At 47.1% G+C, this 15,653-nt stretch overlaps 1 protein-coding gene across 1 annotated transcript in view; it reads right to left on the reverse strand.

Annotated features, from left to right (window-relative positions):
• Nucleotides 1–12,018: 12,018 nt before the first annotated feature.
• LOC138487292 (general transcription factor II-I repeat domain-containing protein 2B-like) overlaps nt 12,019–15,653 on the reverse strand; it is a 48,021-nt gene continuing 44,386 nt past the window's right edge. The window contains exon 3 of the mRNA XM_069613904.1: nt 12,019–13,726. Within this exon, the coding sequence (XP_069470005.1) occupies nt 12,019–13,726 (1,708 nt within the window). The remainder of the gene's footprint in view (nt 13,727–15,653) is intronic.

Raw genomic sequence — 15,653 nt, forward strand, 5'->3', positions numbered from 1 at the left:
TAAAGAAACGTTCATGTTTCTGCCCCAACATGTCCGTGCGGGCTGGACCAATTTATGCCAGTATTCATGTAAGAACACTCGTGTTGAGTTTGACATAATGCCAAAATAAATGCCATGCCACTTTAAGAAAGCATACCTATACTGGCTGCACCAATGTAGGCGTGCCCCTTTAAGAAAACCTCTCCATACATGACTTCAGCAATGCAGTCTTATTCCCCACCAATGACACAACTCTCATAGCTTTTGTTTTGCCGAGAATGCTAGAGAAAGAACACTGCCATTGTACATGTACTGGCTTCCTCAATGCCCCCCCTCCACCACTATCTGGCTTTCTTGCTCCCCCAGCCACAGGAACACATTAATATTCTCATTAATACACATTCACGCGAACAAGTATACACAGTCACACTGCTTTCTCATTCCCTCACACACGCACCCAAACACCACACTACAAAATCCAAACTGTATTCTCATTCACATGCACAACCATTCATCCATTCAATCATAGATGACTACGACATACACACCACAGCCATCTCATTCACATGCAGACTTAGACATGTCACACAGACCTGAGGCTTATATACACTCATACATACACACATAGCAAAACATGATTTTCTGGTTACCCAGGCTGCAAGACACTCCTGCTGTAGGCTCCTATGTTGCATGTCTGGCTAATGCTCACCCCAAAGCCAGGAACCAAGAAGCATGGAGAGCTTCCTGGTTCTGACAGATGTGGTGAAGCCAGAGTGCTACCATTTTGCCAGCCCAGGCCAAAGAAATGTAGGGGTGGTGCAGGAGTGGCCTTGCACAGATTTCAACTGCAGCACTCCAGCCTGCAAACCCCAATGGGCCATGCAAGTTGTTAAGACGGATTTCTGAACTCTGTCCTGGTGGCGCAGAAGTTCAGAAGGCCAACCTAATTACTTGGAACAGGGTAACCTCTGGACGAGCCAGACCAATCAAGGTAGCGATCGCGGCGGTCAAGACTAGGTCTCAAGAGGGGTGAGGGTGACTGAAAGCCCGCAATGAGCACACAAAGCAAGATCACTTACAAACTACTCCAAACAGTTGTTATATTAAAAATATATACACATTTATTTCAAGGCCTTTAAAACAATGACCGTAGCGAGAAAATCACAATATAACGATAGTAAACCAACACATACCATACCAATACAATATATATACAAATACGAGTCTCAAGCGTTAGATGCACGAAATGGGTAGTCCACCTAAAAGGGAAGGAAGACAGGCAGTGCGAAATAATGCTTAGACCCAGTTCGCCTTCAGAGGCACCTAACTAGATGGAAGTCCGAGCCCTGCGAAGAGTGGAGCCTTGTGCTCAAAAGTACCTGCACATGCTGGTGCCAACGGGCAAAAGGAGAAGCTCTTCGAGGGAAATCAGGCAGTTCAGTTTAGTGCACAAAAGAAGAAGAACAAGTTCCGCGACTCAAGCGCAGCCTCCACAGTGGGCAGAAGCAGAGCGCGAGTACGGACAAGGGTGCTGTTTTACACAGCGGGGAAAAGCAATGGGCTCCTGCAGGAGGGCGACCAGATCCTAGCTATGCTACTCACTGGTCCCCGATGCAAGCAGACCCAGGCTTCTCCGCGTCCGTTTCAGCAGCTGGCAGGTTCAGAAGAGCAGGGAATGCCTCGTCGTCGTGTTGAGTAAAAAGACGTCCCAATCGAAGAAACCCGCACAGTTCGTTACCACAGCAGGGCAACGGAGCGGCCGTGTGTATTTGAGCCAAATGTACACTACTCACTTCCGACTTGGGAACGCCAAGTGTACGAAGCGTGTGAGAGTGACCAGGACTCGAAATACTACACAACCTGGCGGCGGTTACAGAGCAAGACTCCCGTGTAAGCTGGTCAGTCAGCTGGATGGCCCAGAGACGCTTCCGAAGGTTTACTGGCAGGAGATGATGAAGATGCCGAGAATAGCTGTTCCCGCTATTCCAAGGGACGAAGCACCAGTACAGGCCTTCTGGTTCGATCAAAGGGGAAAAGGGTTTCACAAGGCGACAGCAGTGCAGAGGAGAAGTCCTTCAGTGGGTCACCAGCGATTCCTCGGTCCAGCCTCTTGTTTGCAGGATACTTGGCTCCTGTATTCCTTAGTTCGTGAGAACTCAGGAGATCGACATGGTAGTGGTGTTTCCAGCCCCCTCTTATCCACGGTTCCCTTCGCGCCAAAACGGAGGGGACCCAATGGGAGATCCGCTCATCAACACTCACACCATGCGTGGACCAATCACAGACCACGGTGGTCCCAGGCATTCACACCACCCTAGACTCTCTGGCACCCAGGATGTGTATTGGGACCAGACATCCCAGCCCACATCCTGGTGGCACACACAAGACATGTAGAAGCCCGCGAAAGCATCCGTGTTTTGCGGGAAAGTACATGCCCAAATAAGGAAGGCCCCGAGTCGGCTCGACCTGGGGAAGGTGAAGGGAGCAAGACGGTCAGCGGACAGGACAAAGGAGCCTCGTGGTCTGGCCATTTTGGGAGCCAGGCCACCATTTTGGGTTAAGTGCGGAAAACGCGCTTAGAACACCAAAAGGAGCTCAAAACACAAGAAAACGATCGCTGCCACCATTCCCGTCCCTGAATCACTTGCACCGATCAGATACAATCCTAAACGAGTATCTAGGGCCTGTAGAAGACTAGAGACCCAAGAGAGCTGTAACTTAGCTTACAGTGCCCTCTTGTGCCATGTTGCACGAAAGCTGCAACATGATAAAAGAAACTACGGGAAACAGCGTTCCCCGGTACTGACTGTCTTAAGGGCATGTCAGTTTCCCCGTAAGAAAGGAGCGAAAGCCCAGAGGAGTGCGGCAGAAGGCTGCACTTCTCTGGCAAAGTCAAGGACAAGGTGAAAAACAACAGCAAAAAGTTTAGGGGTTGCCACATGGAAGGAAAATTACCTACAATTATGAAATCTTTCCTAACACTCGCCCCTCCCAGACTATGGACAGGGGGAACTAATCCACCCCTGGATGAGTCTCTTGTTTAGGTCGGTTAAACATTCTGGACAACCCATCAGCATTGCTATGTTGGACACCTGGCCTATGCTCAATAGTGAAGTCGAAGCCTTGTAGACTTATGGACCACCTAAGCATTTTGGATTCTCCCCCTTCATGTTCATTAGCCACTTTAAAGGCTTATGGTCAGTTTGCACAGCGAAGTGGGTCCCATAGAGGTAGGGCCTCAGCTTCCTTAGGGCCCACACAACAGAGAAACATTCTTTCTCTACCGTGGACCATCTGAGCTCTCTGTCCTTAAGCTGGCGGCTAATAAAACCAATAGGGTGTTCCTTACCCTTCTCATCTACTTGTGATAGTACAGCTCCTATCCCAGTGTCAGAGGCGTCCGTCTGCACGATAAAAGGTCTTTGATAATCAGGGGCCCTGAGGACAGGGGCCTGGCACAAGGAGTCTTTTAAGCCATTAAAGGCCTTCTCACACTCGTCGGTCCAAGTTACCTTCTTGGGTTTCTTCGGAGTTGTGAGGGCAGTCAGAGGGGCAGCTATGGTGCCATAGTCTGCCACAAAATTGCGGTAATACCCCGTGAGTCCTAAGAAGGCTCTCACTTGGGTTTGCGTAGTGGGGGTAGGCCAGTCTTGTACTGCTTGTACTTTACTGGGAAGAGGCTGTCTCCTCCCTCCACCTACGTCATGTCCAAGGTAAACCACTGAGCCTTGTCCATTTTGGTGAGGGGCCACTCGGACACCCTCAAAAGAGCTATCTGAAGGACTGCTTTGGAACAGGTCGGGAGAGGTTCAGACTCCTCTTCCTCAACGTCTGAAGCCAGTAGCAGTGCTGCGATTTCGACGCTTGGGACGAAAGCCTTCAGCCTATTCACGTGAAACACTTTGGGAGCCTGTCCAGGCCTTCCAAGGTCCACTGAATAGTTAACCTCACCCAGGGGCTCCACCACTGGGTAAGGGCCTGACCATTTGTCCTGTAAAGCTCGAGGCCTTATGGGATTCATGATCAGGACTTGCTGACCAAGTGTAAAGTTGATGAGGGAAGCTTTCTGGTCGTACCAATGTTTCACCAGCGCTTGCCCTGCCTTCAATTTATCACTAGCCAAGCCCATTAGAAGTACCATCCGTTTTCTGAGCCCTAGCACATAATCAACTACGTTGGTAGTAACAGGGGGAGTGGGCATCTCCCATCCCTCCTTGACAATGGCTAAGGGTCCCCGTACGGGATGACCGAACAGAAGTTCGAAGGGGCTGAAGCCAACACCCTCCTGTGGTACCTCTCGGTAGGCAAACAGTAAGCATGAAACAAGAAGATCCCATTTTCTTCTCTGAGGCTCCTCCAGAGCCCCAATCACGCTCTTTAACGTCCTGTTAAAACGTCCCCCCAGACCATTGGTCTGGGGGTGGTATGCAGAAGAGAACTTGTAGGTGACCCCACATTCTTTCCACATAGCCTGCATATACTTCGACATAAAGTTGCTGCCATGATCCGACACAACTTCTTTAGGGAAGCCAACCCTAGTAAATATGCCGAGTAAAGCTTTTGCAACTGACTTGGCAGTTACAGTTTTCAATGGGATGGCCTCAGGATACCTGGTTGCATGGTCGACCAGCACCAGGATAAACCTATGGCCCGAGGATGTTTGCGGGTCAAGGGGACCAACGATGTCGATCCCTACCCTTTCAAATGGTACCCCCACAACTGGGAGCGGTACCAACGGAGCTTGGATTGTCGCGCCAACCTTACCAGACAACTGGCAGGAGGCACAACTCCTGCAGTGACTTTCTACTTGCACCCCCATCTTGGGCCAGTAGAAGTGCATGGATAACCTTTGCTTGGTCCTCTTCATACCAAGGTGACCAGCAAGGGGAACTTCATGCGCCAACTGCAGGAGGAAGGGCCTAACAGCAAGGGGAACCACCAACCTCCTATGGTCTCCTTCTGTAGACTATGTGGGCTCACTATACAGGAGTCCACCTTCCCAATAAATCCTATGCGTCCCAGGAGGTTCACCCTCAAGCTGGGAGCAGGCCTGTCTCCTTAGGCCTTCCAGAGATGGGCACTCACGTCGGCCTTTACTGAATTCGTCCCTATCAGGACCTCCCTCAACTAACAAGTCTTTTAGTTCAGGATGATCGTTGGGGTCAAAGACTTCAGGCATCGCCACCTCCTCGTCAGGCCCGGGCGATTGACCAACTTCCTCCACCGCAGTGGTAGGCGAGCTCGGGGGAATATTCTCTTTCCCTCGTCTTGACTTGTCGACTCCTTTCGCCTTGGGTTTCCCCTTCGGCTGGGGCGGCGTATTGGTCTTGGCCATGCTGCCCGTGCTTGAGACCGTGTGTAGGGTCTTTCGGCAGTGTCTCTTACGAGCCCTAAAGCTCTGAGATCATTACCTAACAAGACCTTTCCTGGGCCGTTTCTCTGAATGCTCACTGGAATCCTGACTGCTGTACCATTTAAAGTAAGATTTACAGGTATTATTGGGAACATACGGAGTGGGCCGTCAGCCAACTTAGTGGGCATCAGAGTAGCTCTGGCAACTTCCTCTGAGTCTACCAAGGTAGAATCCACTACAGTGCGACTGCACCCACTATCCCTAAGAGCTGGAGTATCTACTCCATTGATCAGCACACTGTCTTTAAAGTAGTGCTTGGTATTATCCGGAATCCTAGCATAAGCCTCTGCGACTTTAGGCTCCCAGGAACCCAGAGAAACTAAAACTACCTCAGCCTCTATCCCGCTGGGAAATGAGTCTGAGGAGAAGGATGCTCCTGTAATCTCTTCTTCCTCGTAGGAGGAGAAGGCCAGATTAGCGGAGTGGACCCCCAAAGGTCTAACCTTACACCGGGGATCCCCCTTCACGTGGTCAGTTGCTCCACAAGCAAAACAAGATCCATTGGGTCTGTTTACATAGGGAGGCTTATTGTAACCAAAGTTCTGTTTCGGAGGCGGACCTCCACTACCCTGCGAGTTCTCTTGTGTCTTACCCTTATTTTTCTTTGTGTGGCCCTTATGAGAAGAAGATTTATCAGATTCTCCACCCTCCATATCTTTGGACTTTTTCCCTTCCTCCTGCTTACCAGAATGAGTTTTGTCCTTATGGGACACTCGATGTGACACCCATAAGTCTGCTGCAACGGCCAGCTTCTTAGGATCTATCTCCTTCGAATCGGCCAAATGCTGCTTAAGCTCCGGGGAAGAAGATTCAAAAATGTGTTCCAGCATGACAAGATTTATCATGCCTTCGAAGGTAGAAACCTTATAACCTTCGACCCAGCCAGTTAAGTTTTTCAAGGATTCAGTGACATAAGATACCCAAGTACCACCTTCCTTTTTTTTATACTCTCTGAAACGTTTCAAATATTGGGCCGGAGTCTTCCCAAACTTTAAAATGAGAGTTTGCTTTAACATTGCGAAATCAGCTCGCTCAGCCTTCGACATTTCCATAATGGCACTACAGCCAGAATGGGGCAGTCTGCTGAGTAACCAGGCAATCTTATCAGCATTGTCAACTTGTTGAACTTCGCATGCATACTCAAACGCATTCAGCCAGTCCATAATGTCATTCCTTTCTTCATACACACTGAGCAGATCTTTCGGAAACCGTGGATGAGAGGAAGCCCCAGACCCATGTCCAGGACCCTTGGACCCATTTGCAAACTGAAGCTTGGCCAGTTCCAACTGGTGATCCCTGTCTTTTTGTTTTTCTGCCTGTTCGATTTTTAGTTTGGCTATGCTGAATTCAAGCTCCTGCTGCCTAAACCGCAGCTCTTGCTTCTTGAATTCAAGCATAGCCTCCCCATCAGCACTGGCAGAGGAAACATGAGACATCTCGTCCTCCCTGTCCTCGTGGTCGCGATGGATCAGTGCAGCGGCAGAACCGTCGGTTCTACCAGTGAGAGCAGCCCCACCACCTTCCGCACTGTCCTCAGAAGTTATAGCGTCAAGCTGCACTTCTTGCCACGCCACGATTCTTTGGATCATTTCCAATTTCGTGCCTTGAGAGGAAACACCTCTCTCCGCACACATCTTTTTCAGTGTTTCTGATTTGGAAGCATTTAAAGTTAACAAGGTATTTGTTTCCATACTGTTAGATAGGACTATGGCCTTTTTAAAGTTATACTACAACAATTCACTACGTGTCCTGGTTGGAATAACCTGAAATGCCTTAGTTCGTGCGCAACACTGGATACCTTCAGTCGTATCCCACCGCTGTACACCAATTTGTTAAGACGGATTTCTGAACTCTGTCCTGGTGGCGCAGAAGTTCAGAAGGCCAACCTAATTACTTGGAACAGGGTAACCTCTGGACGAGCCAGACCAATCAAGGTAGCGATCGCGGCGGTCAAGACTAGGTCTCAAGAGAGGTGAGGGTGACTGAAAGCCCGCAATGAGCACACAAAACAAGATCACTTACAAACTACTCCAAACAGTTGTTATATTAAAAATATATACACATTTATTTCAAGGCCTTTAAAACAATGACCGTAGCGAGAAAATCACAATATAACGATAGTAAACCAACACATACCATACCAATACAATATATATACAAATACGAGTCTCAAGCGTTAGATGCACGAAATGGGTAGTCCACCTAAAAGGGAAGGAAGACAGGCAGTGCGAAATAATGCTTAGACCCAGTTCGCCTTCAGAGGCACCTAACTAGATGGAAGTCCGAGCCCTGCGAAGAGTGGAGCCTTGTGCTCAAAAGTACCTGCACATGCTGGTGCCAACGGGCAAAAGGAGAAGCTCTTCGAGGGAAATCAGGCAGTTCAGTTTAGTGCACAAAAGAAGAAGAACAAGTTCCGCGACTCAAGCGCAGCCTCCACAGTGGGCAGAAGCAGAGCGCGAGTACGGACAAGGGTGCTGTTTTACACAGCGGGGAAAAGCAATGGGCTCCTGCAGGAGGGCGACCAGATCCTAGCTATGCTACTCACTGGTCCCCGATGCAAGCAGACCCAGGCTTCTCCGCGTCCGTTTCATCAGCTGGCAGGTTCAGAAGAGCAGGGAATGCCTCGTCGTCGTGTTGAGTAAAAAGACGTCCCAATCGAAGAAACCCGCACAGTTCGTTACCACAGCAGGGCAACGGAGCGGCCGTGTGTATTTGAGCCAAATGTACACTACTCACTTCCGACTTGGGAACGCCAAGTGTACGAAGCGTGTGAGAGTGACCAGGACTCGAAATACTACACAACCTGGCGGCGGTTACAGAGCAAGACTCCCGTGTAAGCTGGTCAGTCAGCTGGATGGCCCAGAGACGCTTCCGAAGGCTTACTGACAGGAGATGATGAAGATGCCGAGAATAGCTGTTCCCGCTATTCCAAGGGACGAAGCACCAGTACAGGCCTTCTGGTTCGATCAAAGGGGAAAAGGGTTTCACAAGGCGACAGCAGTGCAGAGGAGAAGTCCTTCAGTGGGTCACCAGCGATTCCTCGGTCCAGCCTCTTGTTTGCAGGATACTTGGCTCCTGTATTCCTTCGTTCGTGAGAACTCAGGAGATCGACATGGTAGTGGTGTTTCCAGCCCCCTCTTATCCACGGTTCCCTTCGCGCCAAAACGGAGGGGACCCAATGGGAGATCCGCTCATCAACACTCACACCATTCGTGGACCAATCACGGACCACGGTGGTCCCAGGCATTCACACCACCCTAGACTCTCTGGCACCCAGGATGTGTATTGGGACCAGACATCCCAGCCCACATCCTGGTGGCACACACAAGACATGTAGAAGCCCGCGAAAGCATCCGTGTTTCGCGGGAAAGTACATGCCCAAATAAGGAAGGCCCCGGGTCGGCTCGACCTGGGGAAGGTGAAGGGAGCAAGACGGTCAGCGGACAGGACAAAGGTGCCTCGTGGTCTGGCCATTTTGGGAGCCAGGCCACCATTTTGGGTTAAGCGCGGAAAACGCGCTTAGAACGCCAAAAGGAGCTCAAAACACAAGAAAACGATCGCTGCCACCATTCCCGTCCCTGAATCACTTGCACCGATCAGATACAATCCTAAACGAGTATCTAGGGCCTGTAGAAGACTAGAGACCCAAGAGAGCTGTAACTTAGCTTACAGTGCCCTCTTGTGCCATGTTGCACGAAAACTGCAACATGATAAAAGAAACTATGGGAAACAGCGTTCCCCGGTACTGACTGTCTTAAGGGCATGTCAGTTTCCCCGTAAGAAAGGAGCGAAAGCCCAGAGGAGTGCGGCAGAAGGCTGCACTTCTCTGGCAAAGTCAAGGACAAGGTGAAAAACAACAGCAAAAAGTTTAGGGGTTGCCACATGGAAGGAAAATTACCTACAATTATGAAATCTTTCCTAACAGCGGCGGAAACAAAATGATCCTGGCCTTCCATGACTCATAGAGCAGGTGTGCTGGGATACTGTAGTTTAGTGACATGGAATTCAATCCAGGAGCTCTCCCTCTGAGGGAGGGATCATGTTTTAGCTAAGCTTGCTTCTGGCTCATCCATAATGCTTAGCAAGTCAGCAACCTGTTGCCACTTATGAATGAAAACCCCTGCACAAAAGGAAAAAAAAATGGTAAAAAATGAGTATGATTTACATACCTCTTTGCAAGGGTTTTAATTGTTCACACTAAAATGTGCTTAATGTTTATCAATGGAGCAGGTTAACACACACAATAACAGTAACGTTAGTCAACACTTTGTAGGAGTCAAATGTCTCTTAACCGGTGGGCTTGATGTTTCTTACCCAAGGATTTTTTTGAAAATTGTTGAACCAATTTAATACTTTGATGCTCATGATAACAGTAAACTTAGCCAAAACGTTGTAGGATTTAAATACCTCTTTGTAGGGCGAGGGAGAGTTGAGAGTTAACCTCCCAAGGATTTATTTTGAAATGTAACAGAAGGAGCATATCTATGCACAGAAGGACAGTAAACTGGGCCAACTTCTGTAAGGGTGGGTGAGCATTGGTCATGGACATTGACATTCATAAAGAGTAAATGCATAACTCTTTAATCAGATTAAGTTTAACTTTCAAATGTCTTTTAAAATAACATAAGAGAGCCTCTAGACATGAGTTATTGAGATTGATATTCCCCAACCAGGATCCATACATTGATTTCAGATTGTTCATGCAATACAGAACATGTTACCTCATGGAGTGATGGTTCCTATTTCAGCTATGTTTAACAACAATGCATTTGCAATTTCGAAGAAAACTGTAACGCTCACCTGATTCCCGCAGAGGCGCCGGTCCTGACTGGGTGAATGCCGTATCTTCAAAGGTGATGTGTAACACACGGTTGGCTCTTTGGGCTGGACCTCTGTGCACTGTATGTCTGACTCGAAGAGTAAGATGTCTGCAGATAGAAAATATGGGATTAATGAACTGGGGTTATTGGGTGCCTCTCCCCTCTTCCCTTTCTCTTCTCCTGTAGAACCCCAAAGGTTAACACCCTCACCTTAGGTAAGTGAACGCTGAGCTCTCCATCTGCCTCGGGGCAGGGTGCCGTAACCAGTTTCTTCACTGGATAAGGGTGCAGGCCTCTTGACCTCAGAGGACTGCTGTCCGTCGTTAACTGCACGAACGGTAAGTTCTGGGCACTTCAAATGTCTTAAAAGTCTTTTGTAATGATATCTCTTGTTTTGCAGGGTTCCGGCGATGGCGGATGGCGGGCTGATGAGAGTTGAGGATCGAACCCGCGTGAGGAATAGAAGCGCCTGGAAGCACGTAAGTAAGCGCTTGTAGCCTGCTTCACGATGCACACTAACTGTCCCTTTTATCTTGCAGGTACAAGTTCGGAGCTTTAGAGAAGCTGAAGGGTGCTGGAATACCCACAGGATTCGGCGTGGGAAGGAGTAATGGCACGTGAGTAATAAAGTTGCCCAATGTCTTTAAACGCACCTTCTTTTGTCTTTCAGATGCGGGATGCAGCGCCGAAGGCCTCCGGAGCGTGCGAAGAGCTGGTAAGCTTTTGTCTTTCAGATGCCGGAATGCAGTGCGAAGACCTCCGGAGCATGCGAAGAGTAGGTAAGCCTTTGTCTTTCAGATGCCGGAATGCAGCGCGAGGCGTTGGTGACAGCCGATGGACCAGGTAAGAGATGCGCTGCCACTGAAGACCGTAGTGCTAACCTGTTCTTTCTTTGTCTTTACAGGTGCTGCTGAAGACTGGATTCCAGGATGGTAAGCCTTTGTTCCCTTAGGCCCAGGATCAAAAGCAGAAGACACGATGAGCGTTCTGCTGCAGAGAATGCAGAATAACGCAAAGCAAGATTCATCCATCGGGTGTGGTTTAAATAGCCTCCTGTAGTGCTTAGGTGTCTCCTTCCACAGCCACACCTAGGTAAGAAAAGAGTTCCTGCTTTCCAGAAGAGTTCCAGTGTTCTGAACCTAGGGAGTGGCTCCTGCCCCACCCAACAGGAAAAGTAGTCCCAAACAGAAGAGGATCAGGGGTTCAACTGGCAGGTAAGTAAGCAGCATGGTCTGCTGCAGGTAAGTCCACCCAAGCATTATGAGCCCGGCGCTTCCAGCGCTGGGACTGGGCATCTTTATGAGCCTGGTGCCACTGGCGCCAGGACAGGGTCCAAAAGGTCCCAATTGGGACTGGCTGGCACTCGGAACCGGGGTTATGGGTCTGCTTCCAAGGGAGTCGGGCAAGTTCTGATCTTTTGGAAGCAGAGATCATGACAAAAACATCAGTAACTGATGGATGTGAAAGTAGCTACTCGTTCAAAGGTACAAAATGGAAAAATCTCTTTCAAAGTCTTTGATGCAAGTGTCCAGATCTGTGGCATAATACCTATATTTACAGTTGCTAACTTTCTCAAGTCTGGAAAGAGATTTTAAATGCCTTTTCAGATATCCTTAAATGAAAGTGTAATTTGAATGCATTAGCAATTTTAGAGCATTCAGTTTGAATATTAAGTCACTTCGCAAACATTTTCTAATGATTGAATATCTTGCCATGTGTAAAGTAAAAACATCATCCAGGTCAAGTTATAATAATCTGAGTGCATTTGAATGTAAGTTGTTAGAGCAATTTTAACACCAATGTAGTTTAGTGTGAAACTTGACACTGCATATTTTCGGCCAGTTTGTCAAAGTTGGCGGTGTAATGGGTTACTGCAAGTTTCATGCAGTCATTTAGATGTGTGTTGGTCAACCGAGATCGGTATTTTGATTTCAAAATCTTCATTGTAGAAAATCCAGACTCACATAAGTAAGTTGACCCGAAACAAGCAAGCAAACACTGAGAGGATTGCTTCAGAAGTGGGTATTTGGACTTTTGAACCATGGCCCAAATTTCGGTGTGTGATGATCTTGCTTTCAGATGCAAGTCTGCTTGCAGAGTAATAATTTCCATTTCAAGGTCTGGGATGCTTAATCTGAATGCATTTGCAATTTGAGATGCAGTGTCAGTGACATCAGTTTCCATGAATGGGTTGGTTATAAAAGTAGCCACAGGTTCAATGATCAGGAAATCAGAAAAACGTTTCTCAAAGTCTTTTCTGATCAGGTCGAGATGTTCAGCATACATATCTTTTTCATAAACAGCACTTTCCCTTACTAACTTTTCCAGACTGGGAAAGTGAGTCAAGATACCCTTTTCCATTTGAGTCATCCATAAATTCAGTTTGACTTTAAATGCATTAACTGACCCAATAAGTTCTGTTATTGTTTTATCTTGCCCTTGGAGTTCAAGGTTGAGAGCATTCAGTTTAGATGTCAAATCATTAAGAAAAGCCAATTCAGATAACCATTTAGGGTTACTGAGTTGCTCAACTTGGTCCCCTCTTCCTTCTAAAAACACAATAATTTCAGGTAGGAGATCCAGAAATCTTGGCAGTACTTTACCCCTGCTAAGCCATCGTACCTCTGTATGGAAGAGTAGAAAACCATATTGAGCATCCATTTCATCTAGAAGTGATTTGAAAAGTCGGTTTTGCAATGACCTTGCACGTATAGAATTGACAATTTTTAAAATGACAGTCATGACATGCTGATAATTGAGTACCTTGGAACACAGTGACTGTTGGTGAATAATGCAGTGATAACTTCTGAATTCTGGAAAGTCTGGATCTCTTCTGCAAAGAGCAACAAAACCAATATTCCGCCCTACCATGGCTAGTGCACCATCTGTTGTAACTGCCACAAGAACTGCTAATATGTCTTCTTTCACACTGCTATCTTCAAACACCATTCTAATAAAAATAGATAGCTGTGCAGTATCTTCTATATCAGTTGATTCATCAAACTGCAAACTCATAAAATCACACTTTTCTAAATCACTCCTAAGCTGAAGGTCAACATCTTCTGACATTACCTCAATTCTACGAACCACTGTGTTTCCTGAGAGCTGGACATCTTTAATGGCAGCTATTATTTGAGAGTAATTTTTAAAGTCCTGGAACAGTGAATCAGCAGTTGCAAGCATAGCTTCTTTTACTATTTCACCATCTTCAAATGGTTTCTTCTTTTTTGCAAGAATATGGGCCACTTTCAATGATGCCACAGTTGCTGCTTTTGAATGAGAAACTGTTTTCTTAAAAATTGATTGCTGAGCGCTCAATGCAGTTTTAAGCTCTTTAACTCGTGCTCGCCTAAGATTACTGTTGGTTGGGTAGTCTATGTCATATGACTTATGAACTGTGTTAAAATGCCTTTCCAAATTGCATTTCTTCCCAACTGAAACACTTGCTTGACAAATTAAACATATAGCTTTCCCTTTGAAACTTGTGAAGAAATATTGTTCTTCCCATTCATCCCTGAAAGTATATGAATATGTTCTTGATTTCATCAGTGGTGGGGAGGTAGAGGTAGAAGCCATTTTGTTTCACCAGTCTACACCTGACAAGAGTACAAGTTGAAGTTCTGAGTCACCTCAGCTGTGTAACTAACTGGAAAAAGAAAAAAAGACTGATTGTTACCGACTACATTCTTTGCACACCACCACCCCCCCCCCAATGTATTAAGGCCCCTCTTGTTTATTTATGTAGCTCTATCTTTTATGAAACATTTTGCCTTGTTAGTTACTACTACCGGCCCACCTATCACATTCATCACCCTCACTGTCCTATCGCAACACTGATGTTTTCCTACTGATTGACTCTTGTGCATTCCCTTCTTCTCAGCAGTGCTGACATATGAAGTGCATCGAGGCTCCCAATAGTGGCAGACAAGCGCTGGACAAGACCACTTAGGTATTATTCTACACTACAGAGTAGTGTTATATTTCAGCATGGTTCCTGAGCGACTAAAGGAGCACATACAAATAAAAAAAATAATAACAATGAAATAGTTGTTTGATTCTTTTATCTTTCAGAGAGTTTGGGTGGCAATCAACACTTATTGTTGCCCTGGTATACAGGTGAAAGCTGTTGAGCACACACGGGGAGCTTGTGACACCCATGGGTTCCCTAGGTCTCCTTGGGTGCTCATTACCCCACTTGACAACTGTTGGGAGTTGTAAATAGCTCAGCCCAAGGTGGTACGTGCCAACCTTGACTGTCCTATGTCACATGCGCTGCCTCTGCCATCCTTAGGTGAACGCTTAGGTGCCCTAGGACACTCCAGGATTTCTGAGGACTGCAATAGGTTAGTCATGGGCTGTGGAGATCCTAGGTTACAAATTAACCTAATTTTATCATGTTATCAAAATGTTGGGTCAGACATCCATGCTTTTCTTCAGAAACCCTCCATAGTCGGTGTCCAGTACAATATTGTGTTTGAGTTGCAAGGTCACGTCCTGGGGGGGTGTGGTGAGGGGGATTGTGTGTGTGTGTGTGTGTACTAAGAGGTTGTGTGTGATCTGTGGGGTTGTGTCAGAATGTGGTATGTGGAATGTTGGCCTGTGATATGAATACTTTTTCAGTCCTGGACACAGTCCTAAACTTGTCTTATGTGAACAGGGTGTAATCCACCCAGTCTTGTTTTTCTTTGTATTCTGGTACTTGTAGGATACAATTCCCAGAGTGTGGTGAACAAAGCAGGACTAAATAGGTAGTGTGTTTGTGTGTGTGTGTGAAAGGAGAGAGAGAGATACATAGATAGAGAGATAAAGAGATGGAGAGAGCCGGAGAAGGGGAAATGGATCTGCTAATGTGAGAGCCTTTTTGTTTAATAGAATTGTAAGAGAGGTGGTTAAGTTCTCTGCCAGTGATATCTTTTTGTGTTCACATGAAAAGTGTTGTCTTATGCAATGTGTCATTATGGTCCCAGCTGTCCATGCTTGTGGGGTGATGAGCAGGGTGCCTGGTGATTTGGTAATTGGGTGTCACAGTATTAAATAGCTCCTATGATGCCATGTTTGTCAGGAACATTGAGCACCATGTGTGTGAAGGACCAGGGTGACTTGTATGCCTGACTTACTACAGGCAAGTAATCTGGGAGAACAGGTGAGTAATAAGAGTGGTGCCAGGCACCATGGAGACCTATTCTGAATCAGGGACTGTGCTTTCTGCCATGAACCCCCTGTGACTAGACAGCCTGTGGACATAGTCGGCCTATGCTGGGTACACAATACCTTTCTTTAAGAGAGTGTCAGCTGTACTTCCATTGGAATGGAGGGGCAGGAGAGCTCTGTACACAGAGGTGCAGAGACAGCAGACGGAGTAAAATCAGAGTGGTCCTGGGGCTGCAGAGTGCACTAGGCAGAAGGGGCAGTATGGGTTTGGGGTTTCTGGGAAAGATTGA

Source organism: Ambystoma mexicanum, chromosome 9, assembly GCF_040938575.1.
Source record: "Ambystoma mexicanum isolate Mex_15411 chromosome 9, UKY_AmexF1_1, whole genome shotgun sequence".
Lineage (NCBI taxonomy): Eukaryota > Metazoa > Chordata > Amphibia > Caudata > Ambystomatidae > Ambystoma > Ambystoma mexicanum.